Source organism: Hypanus sabinus, chromosome 12, assembly GCF_030144855.1.
Source record: "Hypanus sabinus isolate sHypSab1 chromosome 12, sHypSab1.hap1, whole genome shotgun sequence".
In the NCBI taxonomy this organism is placed as follows: domain Eukaryota; kingdom Metazoa; phylum Chordata; class Chondrichthyes; order Myliobatiformes; family Dasyatidae; genus Hypanus; species Hypanus sabinus.
The window spans coordinates 40,597,831-40,617,163 of NC_082717.1; the positions used below are offsets into that span (position 1 = coordinate 40,597,831).

Sequence of the window (19,333 nt, forward strand, 5' to 3'; positions counted from 1 at the left end):
ACAGTACTCCAAGTGGGGTCTGACCAGGGTCCTATATAGCTGCAACATTATCTCTGGGCTCCTAAACTCAATCCCACGGTTGATGAAGCCCAATGCACCATCTGCCACCTTAACCACAGAGTGAACCTGCACAGAGTGAACCCTCGGACCCTCTGATCCTCCACGGTGCCAAGAGTCTTACCATTAATACTATATTCTGCCATCATATTTTACCTACCAAAATGAACCACCTCACACCTAACTGGGTTGAACCCCTTCTGCCATTTCTCAGCCCAGTTTTGCATCCTATCAATATCCCACTGTAACCTCTGACAGCCCTCCATACTATACCCAACATCCCCAACCTTTGCATTATCAGCAAGTTTACTAACCCATCCCTCCACTTCCTCATCCAGGTCATTTATAAAAATCACAAAGAGTAGGGTTCCCAGAACAGATCCCTGAGGTACACCACTGGTCACTGACCTCCATGCAGAAGATGATCCATCTACAACCACTCTTTGCCTTCTGTGGGCAAGCTAGTTCTGGATCCACAACACAATGTCCCCTAGATCCCTTCCTCCTTACTTTCTCAATAAGCCTTGCAAGAGGTACCTTATCAAATGCCTTGCTGAAATCCATATACACTACATCTACTGCTCTACCTTCATCAACGTGTTTGGTCACATCCTCAAAAAAGTCAATTAAGTTTGTAAGGCATGACCTGCCTTTGACAAAGTCACGCTGACTATTCCTAATCAAAGACACTCTCAGCTGTTCTCACAGTCCTTGTAGGGACATCTAGTTCGATGCTCAGTAGCTCCCATACCAGATGGAGATGCTGCTTGTCAGGACGCTTTCAATGGTGCACCAGTAAAATGTAGTTAAATGACCCCACACAGCTAAGGTTAAAAGGAACTGTCTTTAGTGAAATGGAAAATAAGGAGTTCTGCATCAGACGGTATGGTCTCCACAGAGCCCTGATCTCAACATCATCGAGGCTCTCTGGGATTACCTGGAGAGACAGAAGCAAGCAAGACAGCAAAAGTCTACAGAAGAATTGTGGCAAGTTCTCCAAGGTGCTTGGAACAACCTACCAGCTAGCTTCCTTATAAAACTGCATGACAGTGTACCTAAGAGAATTGATGTAGTTTTAAAGGTCATACCAAATATTGAGTTGGTTTAGTTTTTATTGTTTACTGCTTTTCATTTTTTTTATTTACAAACTTTTAAAATTATTTTTAAAGCATCTTTGCTTTACAAAATGCTTTTGCACAGTACCTTGTTGAAATAGTGCTAAATTTGAAACTGACTGAAATGGCGATGCTTTGCTGTGAGATACAAATAATTAACCTTTCTTTTGCAGATCCCATCACCTCCTGTCTCTGCTCCAGTTCCTCCAACACCTGTTACCGTAGCTGTTACATGTGTGGCTACATTAAATCAGCCTCCTCCACTGCTTCGACCAGTGCTTCCTGCAGCTCCTGCTCTTCATCGTCAACCACCTCCACTCCAGCAACAAACTCGTTTTCTACAGCCAAGACCAACCCTTAACCAGCCTCCACCACCATTAATTCGCCCAAATAACCCTATTCCACCCCGTTTGAATCCTAGGCCAGTACTACAGCAACCTCCATCACTGATTGGAATTCAATCTGAATCACAATCTTCATCCTTGCATTGACCTGATTTTTAAAAAAATAATTGCTTGTGTGGCTTGGTTTAACTCAAGATGCTTCACATAATCCCAAATTCATCACCCAAGAAGACTATTTAACACTATCTAATTGTTTCTCAGTGTCCTCTACATTTCTCAAGTTCTTCATTTTGATGAATTGAACTGTTAACAACACAAACATTTAAATTAGTTTGTTTATTATATATGTGTACATAGCATTTTGTAAAAGAAAAAAAAGGCCAGTAGGTTTGAAGAACTTACAAAAATGTTTCTAGGACAGTTATTTATGGAATTTGATGCATCAAGGCATTTGTTTTCTTTTGCCCTATATTAATTTATTATCTTTGAAAATAGTGTTCATTTAATGAAGGTGAAAACATCATGAACCCTTTAAGATTGTATTGTACAAAATGCAATCTTTTGACATTGTATTTTTTTATGGTTAAAGTTTTTTGAATTCAACAGCATTAAACTCCTGGTTATATTAATCAAAACCTTAGACCGAAGGAAGTGTCCTTAATTTTGTTCGAACACCATCTGATTAGATTGAAATTAATCATGATTTAAACTGAACATTGTAAAATTATTAATTTGGTTTTGATACCAAAGAGGTGCACTTGCTTTAAGATAACTCCAGAAAACTTACATAATTTGAATTCCAATAAAATTAGCTGTGTTACATCTCATTAATATTTTTGCCATTTCTCCTATTTTTTAAAAATATCAATTTATAAGCTTATTAGGTACTGAACTGCAGCATTTACTGCATTCTTTGTAGCATACAAATATTTTAAATTCATATTTTTTAATTAATTTTTAACTAAAACTAACACAATACATGTAGTGAATCCAATTCACACTGACAAAAGAATCAGTAATGGTCCATTCATCATGTTATCAAATTAATCTATCATCATTGATTTTGATAATAAGTCCTCGAACAGCTATGCCAAGCCAATAGATCGTGTATCTGAGTTACAAGAGTGTGAAGAGATGCTGTGATACATCTTTGAACTTTGCCAGTTATTAATCTGGCTGTTAGACTGAACCATAGACTACAGCTGGATACTTCAGAAGGGAAGATTGCCAAGAAAGCCTAGGCACAATTGCCTTACCCTAATAAAAATGTGCCTCTGTATGCCTGCTGAAGGTGATGATCATAACTAAGAAGATCTTGCATTCCCAACTGAAGGAGACTCAAATGTAGATCGAGTCTTGCAGGGAAATAAATGAGGGGAGGGTATGGGGCAGTTTTTCCAAATAGTTACTTTTTATTAAAAATGGCTTGAGACTATTAATATGCATTAACACTTGTTTATTTTTCAGTGTAAGATGTTTGAAAATACTAAAATAAAATTATACTGTAATTTGATTTAGAAGATAGCACAAAGAACCTATAAAACCTCAACGTTCTTTAGTTTACTGTATATATTGACATGGGTTTGTTTTAATTTAGTTTTAGCTTTCAGTTTAAAGGATTTGTACTATTTGTGCATGTACAGTCAGAGCTTCCTTATTTATCTGTTTAGTCAGTACATTTTGCATGCATTTCAAGTAGTATTTTTAGTGTAATAAATTGTGCACTAGCTTCTTTGCTGTAATAAACCTCTATCTGGAATTGCTTTTTTTTTTGTATTTTATGAAGAATTGTTCCAATGGTGTGACAATAAAAATGCTGTTATTAAAGGGCTCTTCCTGGAGTGTGACAAAACTGTAATTCTGTTGATAGCAGCTTATTAAATATTGCTGAGAAAAACATTTTAATTTCTGCAGTTTTCCTTTAAGACTAGCCAATTTTGAATGTGGATTGGAAAACTTTTTAAATGGGCCATTTTGGTCTAGATTCTTCATGTAATATGTACTGGTTGAGTACTGCTTATCTGAAATTTTTGGGGCCACAAGTGTTTGGGATTTTGGAATATATAATGAGATAGCTTGGGATAGGCATCATTAACAATTCTGAATTTATGTGCTGCCAGTAAGCAGTCTTTGTTTTATACTGTTCATCACACATCTAAACTTAAAAGTAAAAATTATTATATACCATTGATGTGTGCAGGGTAACAAAAATAGCACTGCAGCATCAGGAGAATATCTGAATCAGCTACTGAACAACAGTAAACAGGTTTTCAGTTTCCACGTACAATGCTGTGTTTTGATTAAAAGGTTACATTGTACAGTATTTGTAATTTACTTTTTTGGGGTTTTATGTAAGGTATCAAAACAATCAGTATAGACTTGTTCTGGTGTTAAATTTTCTTCAGCAACTATCTGAATTTTTCTTCTGCTTTGTGCTCAGCAGACACTTTATCTTGCTGATATTTATAAATTACCTTTGATTTTCAGTTCTTTGTAATAGATCTTTGCTTGTTTCATGCCCAGCATACCATTAAGCAGCATATGTTTACTCCAATGCTTACAAATCCATCCTTTCAGTACAGTACAATATGGAGATCTTCATTTTTCACTTTATGCAGTGTTTTTCTATTTTTCATTAACTTCTGTTCATTACATATGTGAGGTCACTTATCAGAACTATCTCTGGTGTGCAGAGGCCTGCACGTAGCCTGGGAACCTATGCAGTGCCTTGTTGAATTTTCCATTTGTGATATGTCAGTACTCAAAAAGGGATTTTGGAATTCCAAATGAGTACTCAAATTGTACCTATTCAGCACATCAGGTTCTATGCCGATCTATTCCTCATGATCCTTCACCTTGCTCTTGTATTCTGCATTATACTAGCACAAAGGTATAAGCGAGGAAGTTTTAAAAATCTACTTTCTTGCTTATAATTTTCTTTCTTCTAAGTGGGCCATCAATGTGAAATTCTGCACATAACTGCTGCTCAAATTGCTGAGAGCTTACAATAGCTACCATCTGAACACATCCAAAATTTATGCATTTCTGGGTCTTAAAATGCTGGGACTGCTTCTTATTCTCTCTTCTACCCCATTCCTTTCCGGTTCTGATGATGAATCTCATCCCAAAAGGTGTGTTGATCTGGGCTTAAAGCATCTGCAGAATTTCTTGTGTTATAACTAATTGCCATTCTTACAAATCTAACACAAAAGGCTTCAAGAACCTGCAACTAGTGATTTTAAGTTATTAAAGTTGCATGAAAATGCTTTTTGAGAAACGACAATTTTCTTAGGAAATTAATGACATTTTAAAAAATTGCAATTATGGACCAAATCATGCAAGCACATGGTTGAAATCATCACCTCTATAAGAAAGGCTATTTTCTCTGGAATTGCAAGAAATGAACTGATAATGTGCATTATGGCGAGAAGGGTTTGATAGTGTTGGGAGTTGGGGTATTAAAAATCAAATCTAAATTTCTTAAAAATCTTATAAATGCAGTAATAGAATCTTGGTAAAACATTAAAGACTGGTTAGAATGTGAACTTATGTAAGGCAGTGCAGAGAGACTCAGCATTTTATTCTGATTACCTTTTATCAGAATATTCCATCATTTTCCATGTACTACAATCAAAAGACTGAAAAGTTTATGAGTGGAGCTAAACTGAGATTCTTAATACAAGGGAACAATGGGGACCTGTAAGGTAAAAAGGCAGATTGAATAGATGGCAGTAAATGCATTTTGAAGTGATCGTGCCAAGAAAGTAAATCGTGAATATAGTTCTGCTAAGAAAATTAAAGACTACTACAATGCTTGTGAAGTCAGCAATTTTCTTTCGATCTTCTCTCACTGTAAACACCAAGTAGGTATCGTGCACCTGCAGGGACATCGGACAACACAAAAGGCCTCTGGATGTAACTTAGCTGGTTTTCAATTGTGGGAATTCAAGTCCACATAGCAGAGGTAAGACTTTGTTGTAACAAAGGTGTTTTGGATGAGAGAATCTAGGACTAGGAGTCAGTGAAAGAGATTTTCTTTAAGTAAATTGCCTTGGTATAAAAGATGTTCTCTTTTCCTTTGATCAACACGTCTCCCAAATCCAATGTTTCAAAATCAACTTTGAAATCCTAATATCCAACTTGCCACTATCCCTCATCTTAAAATAATTTCACACTCTACCTTAACTAGTGTCCTGACCCTCTGTAGAAAATCTCTTAAGCACATGAAGTGCATCAGGATGATTCTAAACTAGTGGAGTTAATCACAGACATAGGAAGATTATGGCTGTCCAGATTATCTCTAATTCTCTTACTTGTCCTCATTTGAACACTGTAGATGCACTTTCACAATGACAATATTTCACAATTAAAGCAGGTCTCCATAAACCTTAACATTTCCTCTGCTGTGTATCATTAAGTTCTTCCTAATTGGCTGGCACACGAGAAAAACTGATTCACTATATGCAGTGCAATCATCAACTAATTTGGCAGCAGACAACTTTTGTTGCTGAATAGAGTTCCTTCAGCGTGCTGTACTGCCTCAGTTGTAATTGATAAAGGCAGACTGCTACTAGGCATTAACATGAAATACTGATCACATTACTTTGGTCACACACCATTTGGAGGTTCAGAGAGTGGAAATCCTTTCAGTTTTGGAATACAGCATGATTTTCCTATGCACCTCAAAACAGTTTGCGCAAACAAACATGGGCATCTTGGATTGTGGCCTGCCATCTTAGCAAAAGAGCATGAAAGGTGGAGGCAAAAATGGTGTATTCTGAAGGGAAAATAAAGAAACTGCTGGAGGAAGCAGTGTCAAACAACTGTGGAGTCAACAGGTTTGTCAAGACTGCATCAGGACTAAGTGTAGAAGGGAGATAGAAAAGAGATGGATGAAGAAGGGGTTGGCACGTGATAGGTGCAAACTGGTGAGGTGGGAGTTTATGAACAGATGGAGCCAGCAAACAGTAGTTGGAGGGTGACAGGTAGAAACAGATAAGGAAAGATAGAAAAAGTATGGGGGGGGGGGGGGTGTCAGAACCAGTAGGGTGAGGGAGAGTGCAGGTTGATAACTGGAAGTAAGAGGTTGCAAATGCTGGAAACTAATGAGCTGTGATAGCAGAAACCAGATAAGAGATGGGTGAGGGCCAGATGAGGTATATGGATGATTGTCGGATGAAAATAGTTGTGGGGGGAAGGGCAAGGTAAGGTGGCTGGCTCACAGATGAAGAGAGAAAAGAGCATAGGCATGTGGATTATGTGAAGCTGGAAAATTCAATGTTCATACCATTGGGTTGTAAACTACCCAGACAGAACATAAGATATTTTTTCTCTTTTTTAATATAGGTGTCTTAATACAAAGAAACCTTAAAACTATGCTCAAAAGAGGTTCATGTCACATTTGCCTTGTTCCTGACTACCCTATACAGTAAAAGTGTTGTTTCAACTCTGCAGCAGTCACTTTGATATTCACCACCAAGGTAATCTTTATTGTGCTCTAAGTTTGTAGTTGTTGCTGCAGCTTGTGGCAAAGTTTAGTTAAGGACAACCTTATGGGAGTGTAGATGGAGGCTGGATTGGACTACTGCTCCCTGTGCACTCTGGGCAGGTACAAATAGCTTGTTAAGAGTCCTTATCTTCAGAGCTTCCCTATATCTGCAGTATTTTATCATTTTGGTGATTTGGTTTAACTCTGAATACTATAAATTTTGCGCAGAAATACTTGAAATACAGCTGCAAGGCCCTCAAATCTAAAATTCCTTCACCTAACCTCTCCATTACGAGTGCTAAACCGCTGATTAAAACTTACTTCTTTCACCAGGCATATATGATCATTAGCCCAGAGTCCCTTTTTTCTGGCCCCATGTCAAATGTTCTTATGAGGCACTTGGGATCTTTTATTACACTAGAGTAACACTGAACTCCTAGAGCATTAAGTCACTGGTGACAAAGTTAAAGTAGTTGGCTTTAAAATAAAACAACACAGATGGTCACAGCTAAGATTAAAGGACTAAAGGCAACTCAGGACTACAAGAGAGGTGAAGATTTGGAAGAGGGTACAGAAAATGCAGCCTGAATTAGAGGGTATGTGCTGCAAGAAGAGGTTGGACAACTTGGGGGGGCTTTTCTGATGCAGCGGAGGGTGAGAGGGAGGGAGACAGGACAGAAGTTCATAAGATTATGAGAAAAGAAATAGACGAGTAGAAAACTGGTATCTTTTTACCCCGGGGTTGAAATAGAGATCATGCATTTTAGATGAGAGGGTAAGACGTGCATTTAAGATGATAGGGTGAAAGTTCAAAGGAAATGTATGGGACTCATTTTGCTTTAAAAACACAGAGAGTTGGGGGTGCCTAGAATGTGCTGCCATGGGTTCTGGTGGAGGCAGATTCATGGAAACCTTTTAAGAGACCTTCAGATAAGTACCTGAATATGCAGAGGATAGAGGGAAATTGACATTGTGTATGCAGACATTTAGTTACTAGTTCAGTATGTTATAAAGCCATAAGATATAGGAACAGATTTAGGCCATTTGGTTCATCGAGTCATCAGGGTTGATGTCGGTCGGCAGCCAGGTCAGCGTTGTTTGCACCCGGCGTGGCTGTCACTCTTCACAGAAAGTCTGAGTTTGTGTAGCCGCTCTCTTCAATGTTGTTGAGAGGAAGTTTTCCAAATACTGAGATCTATATAATTATTGGACTGTAGTTTATATTGGTCACCTTCAGTTTTCTGTGCTTTCTTTCTTATTGCCAACAGGCAGATGGGTGATACGTTACGTTTTGTGCGAGGGATGGGTTGGGGGTTTGGGGTCTGATGTTCTTGTTGGTGTTTTTCTGTGTGAGTGGTCTGTTAGATTACGTGTGAGAGAGGAGTTAGGGGGTTTGATACTATTATCACAGTTTTTTTTTGAGGGAGAGGATTTGGGTTTGATATTTAAGCTTTTTTTCTAAGGAAGTGGGTTGGGGGTTTGTGGTTTGATGTTTTAGCTGCTGTTTTCCATGTAGGCGAACTATTATTTTTTTGTGGGGGGGTGGTGGATGGTCTAGGTTTTGTGAGTTTTGTTTCTTTTTTTCATAAGGAGGGCCTGATGTCTTTCAACAACCCCTGTGTTTTTTCTGTATTTCATGACTATCAGGAGAAAATGAATATCAGAGTGGTATTGTACATGCATACTTTGACAAAACAATGAACCTTTAAACCTTTGAACTCCTTTTGCTGCACTGTTATACTGATACATCTGACTTCAGCTTTTTCTCAAACTGCAAAGTGAATTCTATCATATTATGATCACCTGCTCCTCAGGGTTCCTTTACCTTAAGCTCTCTAATCAATTCTGGTTCATTGCACAATAATCAATTCAGAATAGCTGATCCCCTAGCTGCTCTAAAAAGCCAATTCATAGGCATTCTAGAAACTCCCCCTCTTGAGATCCTGCACCAACCTGTTTTTTCAGATCTACCTGCATATTGAAATCCCCCAAGACCATCACAACATTGCCCTTCTGTCTCCTGTTGTAATTTGTAGACTCAAGAGTTCTGTGACCAGTAACTCACCTCTTAATTCCCCAAAGCCAAGAATGGAATCGAGAGTATGATGGAATAATCTGTGCTTGCCTGGATGAGAATTGAGCTACTCTAAAGAAGCTCAATATCATAAATACATAGCAGCCCACTTGACAGGAACCCCATCGACATCATTCATTCACTCCACCACCAGCACACAGTAGAGCTGCATGATGCACTGCAGCAACTCAGCAAGACTCCTTGGACAAAACTTCCCAAACCTCTATAGCTAGGACAAGGGCAGCAAAAGTGTGGGAAATACCATTCAATTACCCTCCACTTCAATCACCATCTTGACTTGGGGCAAAATCCTGTAACTCTTTTCCCAACAACATTCAGGGTATCCCCACAGTTCAAGAAAGCAGTTCATCACCACTTTCTCAAGAGCAGCTAGATATGGGCAATTAAATGCTGGCTCAGCCTTCAAACACACACGTTCCCTGAGCTGCCAGTTCTGAGTCCAATTGTCTTAAGACAACTAAGTGTTTTAAAAGTTCACAGCTGATAGTGATCTTTAATTTTCATCGTCACCTTTCTACTAAGCCTTAATCTCCAAATATGGAGCCTTTCCACTGTAAATTTCCACACTTCTAAATATAAGTGTTGTATATGTGCCTTAGCCATTCATCATCAGGGAGAAAGTGGTGTCTCCATTTTCCCAGTGAGCGGAGAGACATAACAAACAACTCACTGATTTACGATGTCAAACGTCTGTTATGTCTCTTTTTTTGAGCTCTGTGCCTGAAGATCGCAAAGATCCCGGGTCAGCAGGCACACAGCCGCAGATATCCCAGCTCCCCTGATGAGACACAGGTCTCCTGTCGTGACACCGACCCTCGATCTGCCCATTTTCAGAACCACGAGACCCTAGGCTTCTGAATTCGAGCTGGAGTCTTATGCTGAGCCATTGGCATGCCAAACAGCAGCAAGTTATAGAACCCCGAGAGCGGGACCCATTTCCGCAAAGAACTGTAGTCAGCATGTAACTCCAGGTCAGGGTCTTCAAAAGAACCCTGAAAGGGAAAAAAATAGAGATATTAAAGATGGAAATAATGCTCCTCACACGTGGCTTTCTTACTATTTACTATTTACACAAATACAACAAACTGAGTTCCTCCAAACTATAATAAATCAATTACAGTATATATATATATATATAGAGAGAGAGAGAGAGAGAGAGAGGGAGTAGATTAAAAAAAAGTGCAAAAAACAGAAATACTGTATATCTTTAAAAAGTGAGATAGTGTCTAAGGGTTCAATGTTCATTTAGGAATCAGATGGCAGAGGGGAAAAAGCTGTTCCTGAATCACTGAGTGTGTGCCCTTAGGCTTCTGTACCTCCTACCTGATGGTAACAGTGAGAAAAGGGCATGCCCTGGGTGCTGGATGTCCTTAATAATGGATGCTGTCATTCTGAGACACTGCTCCCTGAAGATGTCCTGGGTACTTTGTAGGCTAGTACCGAAGATGGAGCTGACTAAATTTACAACCCTCTGCAGCTTGTCAAGTCAAGTCACTTTTATTGTCATTTCGACCACAACTGCTATGTACAGTACATAGTAAAAATGAGACATTTTTCAGGACCATGGTGTTACATGACACAGTACAAAAACTAGACTGAACTATGTAAAAAATGGAAAAAAAAAACTACATTAGACCACAGACCTACCCAGGACTGCATAAAGTGCACAAAACAGTGCAGGCATTACAATAAATAATAAACAAGACAATAGGGCAGTAAGGTGTTGATCCAGGCTCTGGATATTGAGTCTGATAGCTTGGGGGAAGAAACTGTTACATAATCTGGCCGTGAGAGCCTGAATGCTTCGGTGCCTTTTCCCAGATGGCAGGAGGGAGATTAATTTGCGTGGAGTCCTTCATAATGCTGTTTGCTTTGTGGATGCAGCATGTAGTGTAAATGTCCGTGATAGCGGGAAGAGAGAGCCCGATGATCTTCTCAGCTGACCTCACTATCCGCTGCAGGGTCTTGCAATCCGAGATGGTGCAATTTCTGAACCAGGCAGTGATGCAGCTGCTCAGGATGCTCTCAATACAACCCCTGTAGAATGTGATGAGGATGGGGGAGGGGGGGTTGGGAGATGGACTTTCCTCAGCCTTTGCAGAAAGTAGTGATGCTGCTGGGCTTTCTTTGCTATGGAGCTGGTGTTGAAGGACCAGGTGAGATTCTCCATCAGGTGAACACCAAGAAATTTGGTGCTCTTAACGATCTTTACCGAGGAGCCGTCGATGTACAGCGGGGAGTGGTTGCTCCGTGCCCTCCTGAAGTCAACAAGCATCTCTTTTGTTTTGTTCACATTCAGAGACAGGTTGGCTGCACCAGTCCGTTAGCTGCTGCTCCTCCTCTCTTTAGGCTGACACATCGTTCTTACTGATGAGACCCACCATGGTCGTGTCATCGGCGAACTTGATGATGTGGTTCGAGTTGTGTGTTGCAGCACAGTCGTGGATCAGCAGAGTGAACAGCAGTGGACTGAGCACACAGCCCTGGGGTCCCCATGCTCAGTATGATGGTGTTGGAGATGCTGCTCCAAATCTGGACTGACTGTGGTCTCCCAGTCAGTAAGTCTTCTTATCACTTGGGTTCTTTATCCATACAAATAACAACTACAGATGCCAGTCTTCTTATTAGTGATTGCTTATTATCACAATCATTGCTGTTATTCCTTATTAATGATTGGTTCAAAAAGTTTAATAATTCAGGTGTGACTCACTCTCGGCAAAGCTTCTGAAAAAGCAAAATAAAACTACAGACAATTGAAAACAGAAAGTTGGGAATATTCAACAGTTCGGGCAGCACCTATGGAGAAAGAAGAGTTAATTCTTCAGGTTTATCTCAACAAAGAGATTCTGGCTTTTTCAGTGGCATGTTGAAGATCTTTGTTGTCTATGCTTTTTAACAAATGTTAATAGCTTGCCAATATCTGATATGCTCCATGGCATTATTGTACCTTTAAGAGTAGAGTATGAGGTGGTATGATCTTTAATATATAGATCTACCATTGGTTGAGATCCTACGCACAGATGCTTTTAATTGATTGCAGCTTAGCATTCAACATCATACTACCGAACAAGCTGACTGTCAAGCTCCACAATCTAGGTCTTAGCATATCAACCTGTAATTGGATCTTAGCCTTCCTCACTAATCGTACCCAGAATGTGAAACACATCAATCCCCATAACTCTGACCACCAGTGCCCTGTAGGGATGCGTACTGAGCCCACTTCTCTACTCCCTCTGCCTGTAATTGCATTTCTGCTCATGCTACAAACTCATTCATCAAATTTGCAGATGGCACAACTGGGATTGGGCTAATCACAAACAATAATGAATCTGCATGTAGTGAGGAAGTGCTGAAACTATCCCACAAAATGCTGGAGTAACTCAGCAGTCCTGCTGAAGGGTCTCGGCCTAAAATGTCGACTACTCTTTTGCACAGATGCTGCCTGACCGGCTGAGTTCCTCCAGCATCTTGTGTGTGTTGCTTGGAATTCCAGCATCTGCAGATTTTCCCTTGTTTGTGCTGAAACTGTCTGATTGGTGCAGGAACCCCAATCTATCACTCAATGTCAAGAAGACAAAAGAAATAATAATTGACTTCAGGAAGGCAAGAGGTCCCAAACAAGCCCTACTATTATAAATGGTGAAGTAGCAGAGAGGGTCTCCAGTTACAAGATTTTGGGGATGAACATCACCAAGGAGCTCTCTCGGTCCGTCAACACAACCTCGATCATAGGGAGGGCACAACGTCAACTATACTACCTGAAGTGCTTAAGGAGAGTTAATCTGCCTCAGAAATTGCTGGCCAACTTTTATCAATGTTTGATGGATGATAGTATGCAAAATGATGGATGATAGTATACAAAATGATAGTATGGTACTCTAACTGCAGCAAGTCAGATCACAAAGCACTCCAACTGGTGATTAGGGTGGCTCAACAAATCACTGGGACTCTACTACCGAACTTGGAGACTATCTACAACTCTCAATGTCTAATGCTTGCTCATAACATCATTAAAGACCCATTGCATCCCAGACACTGTCTTTTCAATCTCCTGCCAAGTGGTAGTAGATACAGAAATATCTTAGACTGAAAAACAGCTTCTTCCCAAGGATTGTTGTGCTACACTCTAGCTTACAAATGGCCTTTGAGTTTTATGAACTATCAAAGTCACATATTACATGTAAATATGGGATTTTTTAAAATTTAAGCTATACTGTATGCATTACAAATATCTTTTGCATGGACTAGAGTAGCACTATAATCTCATTGTCTTGAGCAAAGACAATAAAGTTCTATTCTTTTCTCAGAAAATGATAAAATCTACATGTTATTTGTTTGCCTTACAAGCAACAATACCAATGAATGTAATGAATGCAGTCTAACAGTGATAGTGCATTAACCGCATTCCTATGGTTCTCTTCTGTGTCCTCAATGCTGCCTGTTGTCTCACACAGTCACTTCCTGGACCACATAGTCACAATATATTCCTTCTCCTGATCACCTTCCTACCTTTGTTTTGCTTCCACACAGGATTGCCAAGGACTGAGATGCAGGTGCATGATTGCATAAACTTACACTTTTCCTCTTGTTTCCCATTATATTATGGCCCTCTACACCAGTGGCACGCCTTGTTCATTCTGTTCCCGCTTTACAATAACCTCGTCTCAGCACCCTATCCTCACTGTGTTTTCTGCAGTAGTTGCTCTCAGTAAAGTGGGACCAGGAAGTATAAAAATTGCTCTGCCCACATAGTCACTTCTATTTCAAATAAAGGAACAAAATAACAAAACTCAGATGAGCTGAACTGGAATAAAATTGAAAGGCGAATACCAGGAACATGACAGAAGGAAAAAGGAAGCTTCACACAGAACTCCTCACTGTGATAATCAAAAACAAAAAATGCTGGAACCAGATGGAAATAGAAAAGAAGTTAATATTAAAGGTCAAACGTCATTCTTTTTTCTGACCTGCTGAGTGTTTCCAAAACTTTATGATTTTGTTTCAAATTTCCAGCAACGAGACTATTACAAACATGCCATCGAGCAAATGTTATTCAGGTTCAACTTCAAATTTATTGTCATTCCACCTGATACACAATTGTTGTCATCGTTCCTTACCACATCTTGAGGTGTGTCAGGCAGGCAACCTTGTTGGTTCTTCGGCATTTTTGTCTGTTTTTACGAGGCCGAGTTGCTAGCTCAACGGTCAACCCAAAACGGATGGAAGACGTGCAGGGAGCTGGCTGGATTTGAACCTGGCACCATTCGCCTTGAAGTCAGGTGAAGATGCCACACTACCAGCTAGCTATATACATGTATACAGCCAAACAAAACAATGTCCCTCCAGATCAAGGCACACAACCCAGTATATATAACTCACACACAACATTACACAAATAACATATATTCCATAAGATTGACATTCAGCGTAAGGTGCATTTACAAGTTAAAAGTGTTGCAGCCAATTCCTTCAGTAATGTAATTTATATAAATTAATTGATTCTGAAACCTCAGCTACCCATTCCCCACATTTTAAAACTCCTACTCTATATGCAAATTGTCTCTCTCCTAAGGAGCCTCCATGAGATCCACCTCTCCAATCAAGCTATTGATTCTTTTTAATCTTTCCTTCTTTGGCTGGGCGGGCGTCCATTGTTTCTACTATGATCCCATGAAGTACATTTGGATTTACTTTTCCACATTAAGTGCTCTGTAAACGCAAATAGTTACTGGTTTCCTGTGGTATTTTATGTTCTCCATATAAATAAGAATCTGCAAGAACCTCCTTCAGGCGGAGTGAGTTTGTGATTGGACAGCGGAAGCAGCTCTTAGTCTTTGGTTCTATTATAAATGCACATGCAAATTAATAGTGGAAACCACCTAATTCAGATTACATTTGTGTTCTTCATTAGTGGCCTTGCTTTGCGAGCCTCTCCTAACGGAGGGAAGGAATATTAGCAAGACACGCTTATAGTGGCTTATTTGAATATGCAGCGTCAAGATCCATAATGGCAACATTTGACGGTAATGCAAATATGATTTATTGACAGATGGTAATACTGTGGCTTTATGTACAGTTAAATGGCGAAAGTAAAAAAAAGCCAACTCAAAATCTAGAGGTAGACCGTGGTCGTGTCTCTCCTTTTACAGTCAGTTTCGTTTTAAATGTTAAGAGGATGTGATACTTCCTGAAACAATGTGTGATCGTGCCTTCGGAGTGCTGGGCGGCGTACTGAGTTCAGCCCGAGCCCGTTTCGACCGCATGCGTAAGGTAAGAGGGACTCGGGTCCGGGATCCGTTGGATCATGGTGAGAAGTGGATTGCTGCTGAATGCTGGCGATCCGATCTTGATGTGAACAACATCATCCCGATTTCACTGGCGAATTTCAGGAGAAACCTATTAGTTCCAGACATGGAACAATTATTACACATTGAAGCTTTTAAACTGCTGGAGTGGAATTCGGGGACAGCTCAGCTCTTGGGGATCTCATTCGCCTTTAAAATGGCGCGGATCGCACTCTCCAAGCAATGCTATGTTTATTGTGAATTCTTTTTCATTATAGAAATGCTCTATGCAAATTAGCTTATACTTTGACCTCGGACAAAGCCATCATTTTGTCCGTTTAGTGGAACTGGCTGACCCCCCCCCCCCGCCCCCACCATTTACATTAACCTTGAAGTGGCTTTGGTGATTGGCACTAGAAAATTCCTTATACACTGGTAATCACAGTACCGATGCTATTTCCAGATATCACAATTAACACATTCATTTTTACTGTATAACTTGAGTCTGCCAAAATGCTTTAAGTGAAGGGAAACTATATTGAAATATGTTTATCAGAAATCTAGAGATTGCAATTGGTGGTGTCGATTTGTATATTGGGCTTGCCCGTTTATTTCCCACTATAATACAGGTTGAGTACCCCCCCCCCCCGTCCGAAATTCCAAAATCCAAAAACCTCCGACATCTGATTTTTTTGAGCGCTGACATGGCGTCATGAATGGAAAATTCCACAAGGCGCTGGGAATGTTCCCAGGCGACAGACAGGTCTGAAAAGTAACCTCGTGTGTAATGAACAGAAGCTGGTGACAATTAGAAAAACGCTGCATAAAACGAAATAGGAAGATCATAACGAATAGTGTCAGCGTCGCAGTGAGCATATGCCGCTTAACGGTATGCTGACCATGAAACAAGCAAACATCTACCAAAATGAACTGACAAATGAAGGTAATTGTGAATATTCAGCAGGCTTGTTGCAGAAATTTAAGAAATGGCACAGCATCAAATTTTTAAAGCGTTTGCTGATCGCGCAATTCTTGCGCCAGAAAAAGTCAACAAAGCTAATTGTTTTATACCTTACATAAAACATATTGTAACATTTTAATCAGAACACGGCATCATGGTAAGTGAAGACTGAAAGTCTGCTGCTGTTTAGTGTAGTTTCACAGCTGATTCAGGCATTCCCCTGATGCCGCCGTTCTGCCTTTTTTTTTACCCTTCATACGTTATATATCCATTATATTAATGACATGTAGTATTTTTACTGTTAGTGATGAACAGATGTGAGGCAAAGACTGCTTACCAGCAGCACATAAATTGACAGTTGGAAAGGATGACCATCCTAAGCTATCTCATTGTATATTTTAAAATCAAAAATCTAAAACTCTTCGGGGCCCCAGGCATTTCGGATAAGGGTGCTCAACCTGTATTAGCTACCGGTTAAGATGTGAACTGAAGTAGTGAGCAGACTAGGTCACAGGAAAATTTACTGTTACTCCCAAGGTTCGTTGTTGAATGTGAATTATTCAGCAAGATCATGGATCTGCTAGTCCAGTTAGTCTGCGCAGCTGATATAATTCGTTACCAATGGGCATTATTTGTTGCTAGATCTGATCTGGAAGATTAAGATGCATGCTCTATCATTGGCGACTTGGTAGTGAGTTCACAATTGCTTGGCTTCACAAGACAGAGGGCCATGATGGAGGGATGTCATTCTGACTGGAGGTCGCGTTGCTCATGGATCAGAGCTTGAAATGGACTGATTAGTAAGTCAGTGGTTGGCACAAAAATTGGTAGAGTTGTGTATAGTGAGGAAGGCTGCCCAAGATTTTAGTGGGATATTCAGATAGTTGGAAATGTGAGCAAAGAATTGTCAGATAGAGTTTAATCCTGGTATGTTTACTTTTTTCCAGAATTTACCCTCACGTGCTCAATTCTTCGATATAATGTAAAGGTACAGCACAGGAACAGGATGCCCCACAATGTCTGTGCTGCCCATCAAGTAAAATTAAAACTAAACTTATCCAACTACATATGACCCATATCCCTCCATTCCCTGCATGCTCATGTGCTTGTCTAAATGCTTCTCATTTCCCATAATTGGTTTTATTCCCAGCACTACCCCTGAAAGCAAGTTCCAGGACCCTTAGGAGCAAAAATTTTCAGAAGGATTTTGCAGTCTGTAAAAGAGGCCACACAATTAGAGTGATAAAGAAAGCATGCTTTCATCTGTGAGGGTGTTAGGTACAAGTGTCAAGAAGTCATATTGCAGCTGTAGAAAACTTTGGTGAGGTCACATTTTGAGTCAGGTGATCATCTGTCATTGCGTGACTATAGGAAGGACATTGTGGCTTTGGAGAAGGTGCAGAAGTTCACTCAGTTGCTGACTGGATCAGAGAGTATTAACTATAAGGAAAGATTGAACTAACTTGAAACGTTTTCTCTGGAGCACTGGAGCTGAGGGCAGATGTGGTGAAAGGTTAATACAGTATGAAATGCATGGATAGCATAATTCTCAGGAATACTAGTGGACAGTGTTCTGGTGAGATCTAGAATGTTTAAAGCAGTTGGGTGGGGTAAGTTTTTTCCCCCAACCAGGGAGTGCTGGTGCCTGGAACTTGCTTTCAGGGTAGTGCTGGGAACAAAACCAGTTATGGATCAATGGAAAAGAGTATTCAGTCGACTTTTCAGGCTGAGACCCCTCTGCTGGACTGAAGAAGGTTCCTGGCCTGAAACTTTGACTGTTTATTCTTTTCCATAGATGCTGCCCAGCCTGCTAAAGTTCCTCCAGCATTTTGTGTGTGTTGCTTTGAATTTCCAGATCTGCAGACTTTCTTGTGTTTATAAGAAAAAAGATTTGATGTTTAGTTTGTTATCATCTAAGAGTGTTGTGTACAAACCTATTCTCAAATATTATCTGGAATTAGATCTTTCAATCCTACCAGTTATAAACAGTAAAAGCCATGTGAAACATTTAAAACAGCAAAATCATATCACAGTGAGTCAATCTTCATTGAATAAGCAATGGCCTAGGAATTGGCTTGTGTGTAAATTCAGGCATTAACTCAAACTTGTGTCCTTGTAACCATTGCATCATCATTTACAGGTAGATAGCTGGCTGCACATTAAGGAAAGGAGATAATCAAGGAAGTGTGAGTGAAGGCCAGTAGAGTCACAATGCTAATTTGGGAAGAGAACTCCATTTCCTGTACTTCCATGTTCAAATAAAATACTGTTTCTGGCAGTTTCTCTAATGCCTACTGGTTTAGCTGACCTAAGTGAAGGAGAGGGAATTTCCTATCAGGCCAACCCAAGTCTAGTTGTTACAAATGGGGGTTACTCTTAATCTTTCATGAAATGTCCATGCTTACAGTACATAGATGTTAAGGAGTCCAATTGTCACTTCAGTTGTTAATTCCCTTTAATATATTAATCAACACTATGGGAATGTACATGCCAAAGTGATTGGGGTACCCAGTCACATCTTCACCCTTTCAATGGGAAAACCAACTTTTTGTCAACATAGTTTATTAAGGAATCAGTTTTACTTCTAATTTGAAATTCATTGCAATCAAAAATAAGAAGAAATAAAATGATTAAAAATAAGAAAAATGGATATTCAGCTCTATCAATTCATAATAACACAATAGAATTTGCCCAGTATTGGTAAAAAGGTTTATTATTCTCACACATAATGAGGTACAGTGAAAAACTTGTTTTTCATCCATACAGACCATTCAGTACAACAGTTCACAATAAAAGATTACAGAATAAACTGATACAGTTATAGAGAAAGTGCATTGCAGGTAGACAATAAGGTGCAAGGTCATAACAAGGTAGATTTTTGTCTCTATATTGTCTTTTGAATTTTTTGATGAACTTCTCAATCACCTTGTAATCAGTGATGGATTTTAGTTTGCCTATTAAACAAATTTAAATTCCTCATCATTGCTTT

The 19,333-nt window shown here is 39.6% G+C and overlaps 2 protein-coding genes across 14 annotated transcripts in view; both read left to right on the forward strand.

The window, feature by feature from the left end:
• The window catches only part of rcor3 (REST corepressor 3), a 69,955-nt gene extending 66,542 nt beyond the window's left edge, over positions 1 to 3,413 (forward strand). For all 5 annotated transcript variants that reach the window (XM_059985795.1, XM_059985794.1, XM_059985796.1 and 2 more), the window contains one exon: positions 1,346 to 3,413. In XM_059985795.1, the coding sequence (XP_059841778.1) occupies positions 1,346 to 1,663 (318 nt within the window). In that variant the 3' untranslated portion in view covers positions 1,664 to 3,413. The remainder of the gene's footprint in view (positions 1 to 1,345) is intronic.
• An 11,570-nt stretch (positions 3,414 to 14,983) lies between these two features.
• The window catches only part of LOC132402804 (TNF receptor-associated factor 5-like), a 40,636-nt gene continuing 36,286 nt past the window's right edge, over positions 14,984 to 19,333 (forward strand). For 2 of the 9 annotated variants that reach the window (XM_059985809.1, XM_059985804.1), the window contains exon 1: positions 15,012 to 15,122. Coding sequence is in view for 3 of the 9 variants with exons in the window: in XM_059985801.1 (XP_059841784.1) it covers positions 16,260 to 16,326 (67 nt within the window). In the remaining 6 variants the exon portion in view is untranslated. Of the gene's footprint in view, positions 15,123 to 15,234; positions 15,370 to 16,187; positions 16,327 to 19,333 lie in introns of those variants that run through there. The other 7 variants (XM_059985800.1, XM_059985807.1, XM_059985810.1 and 4 more) reach the window with 7 other exon arrangements.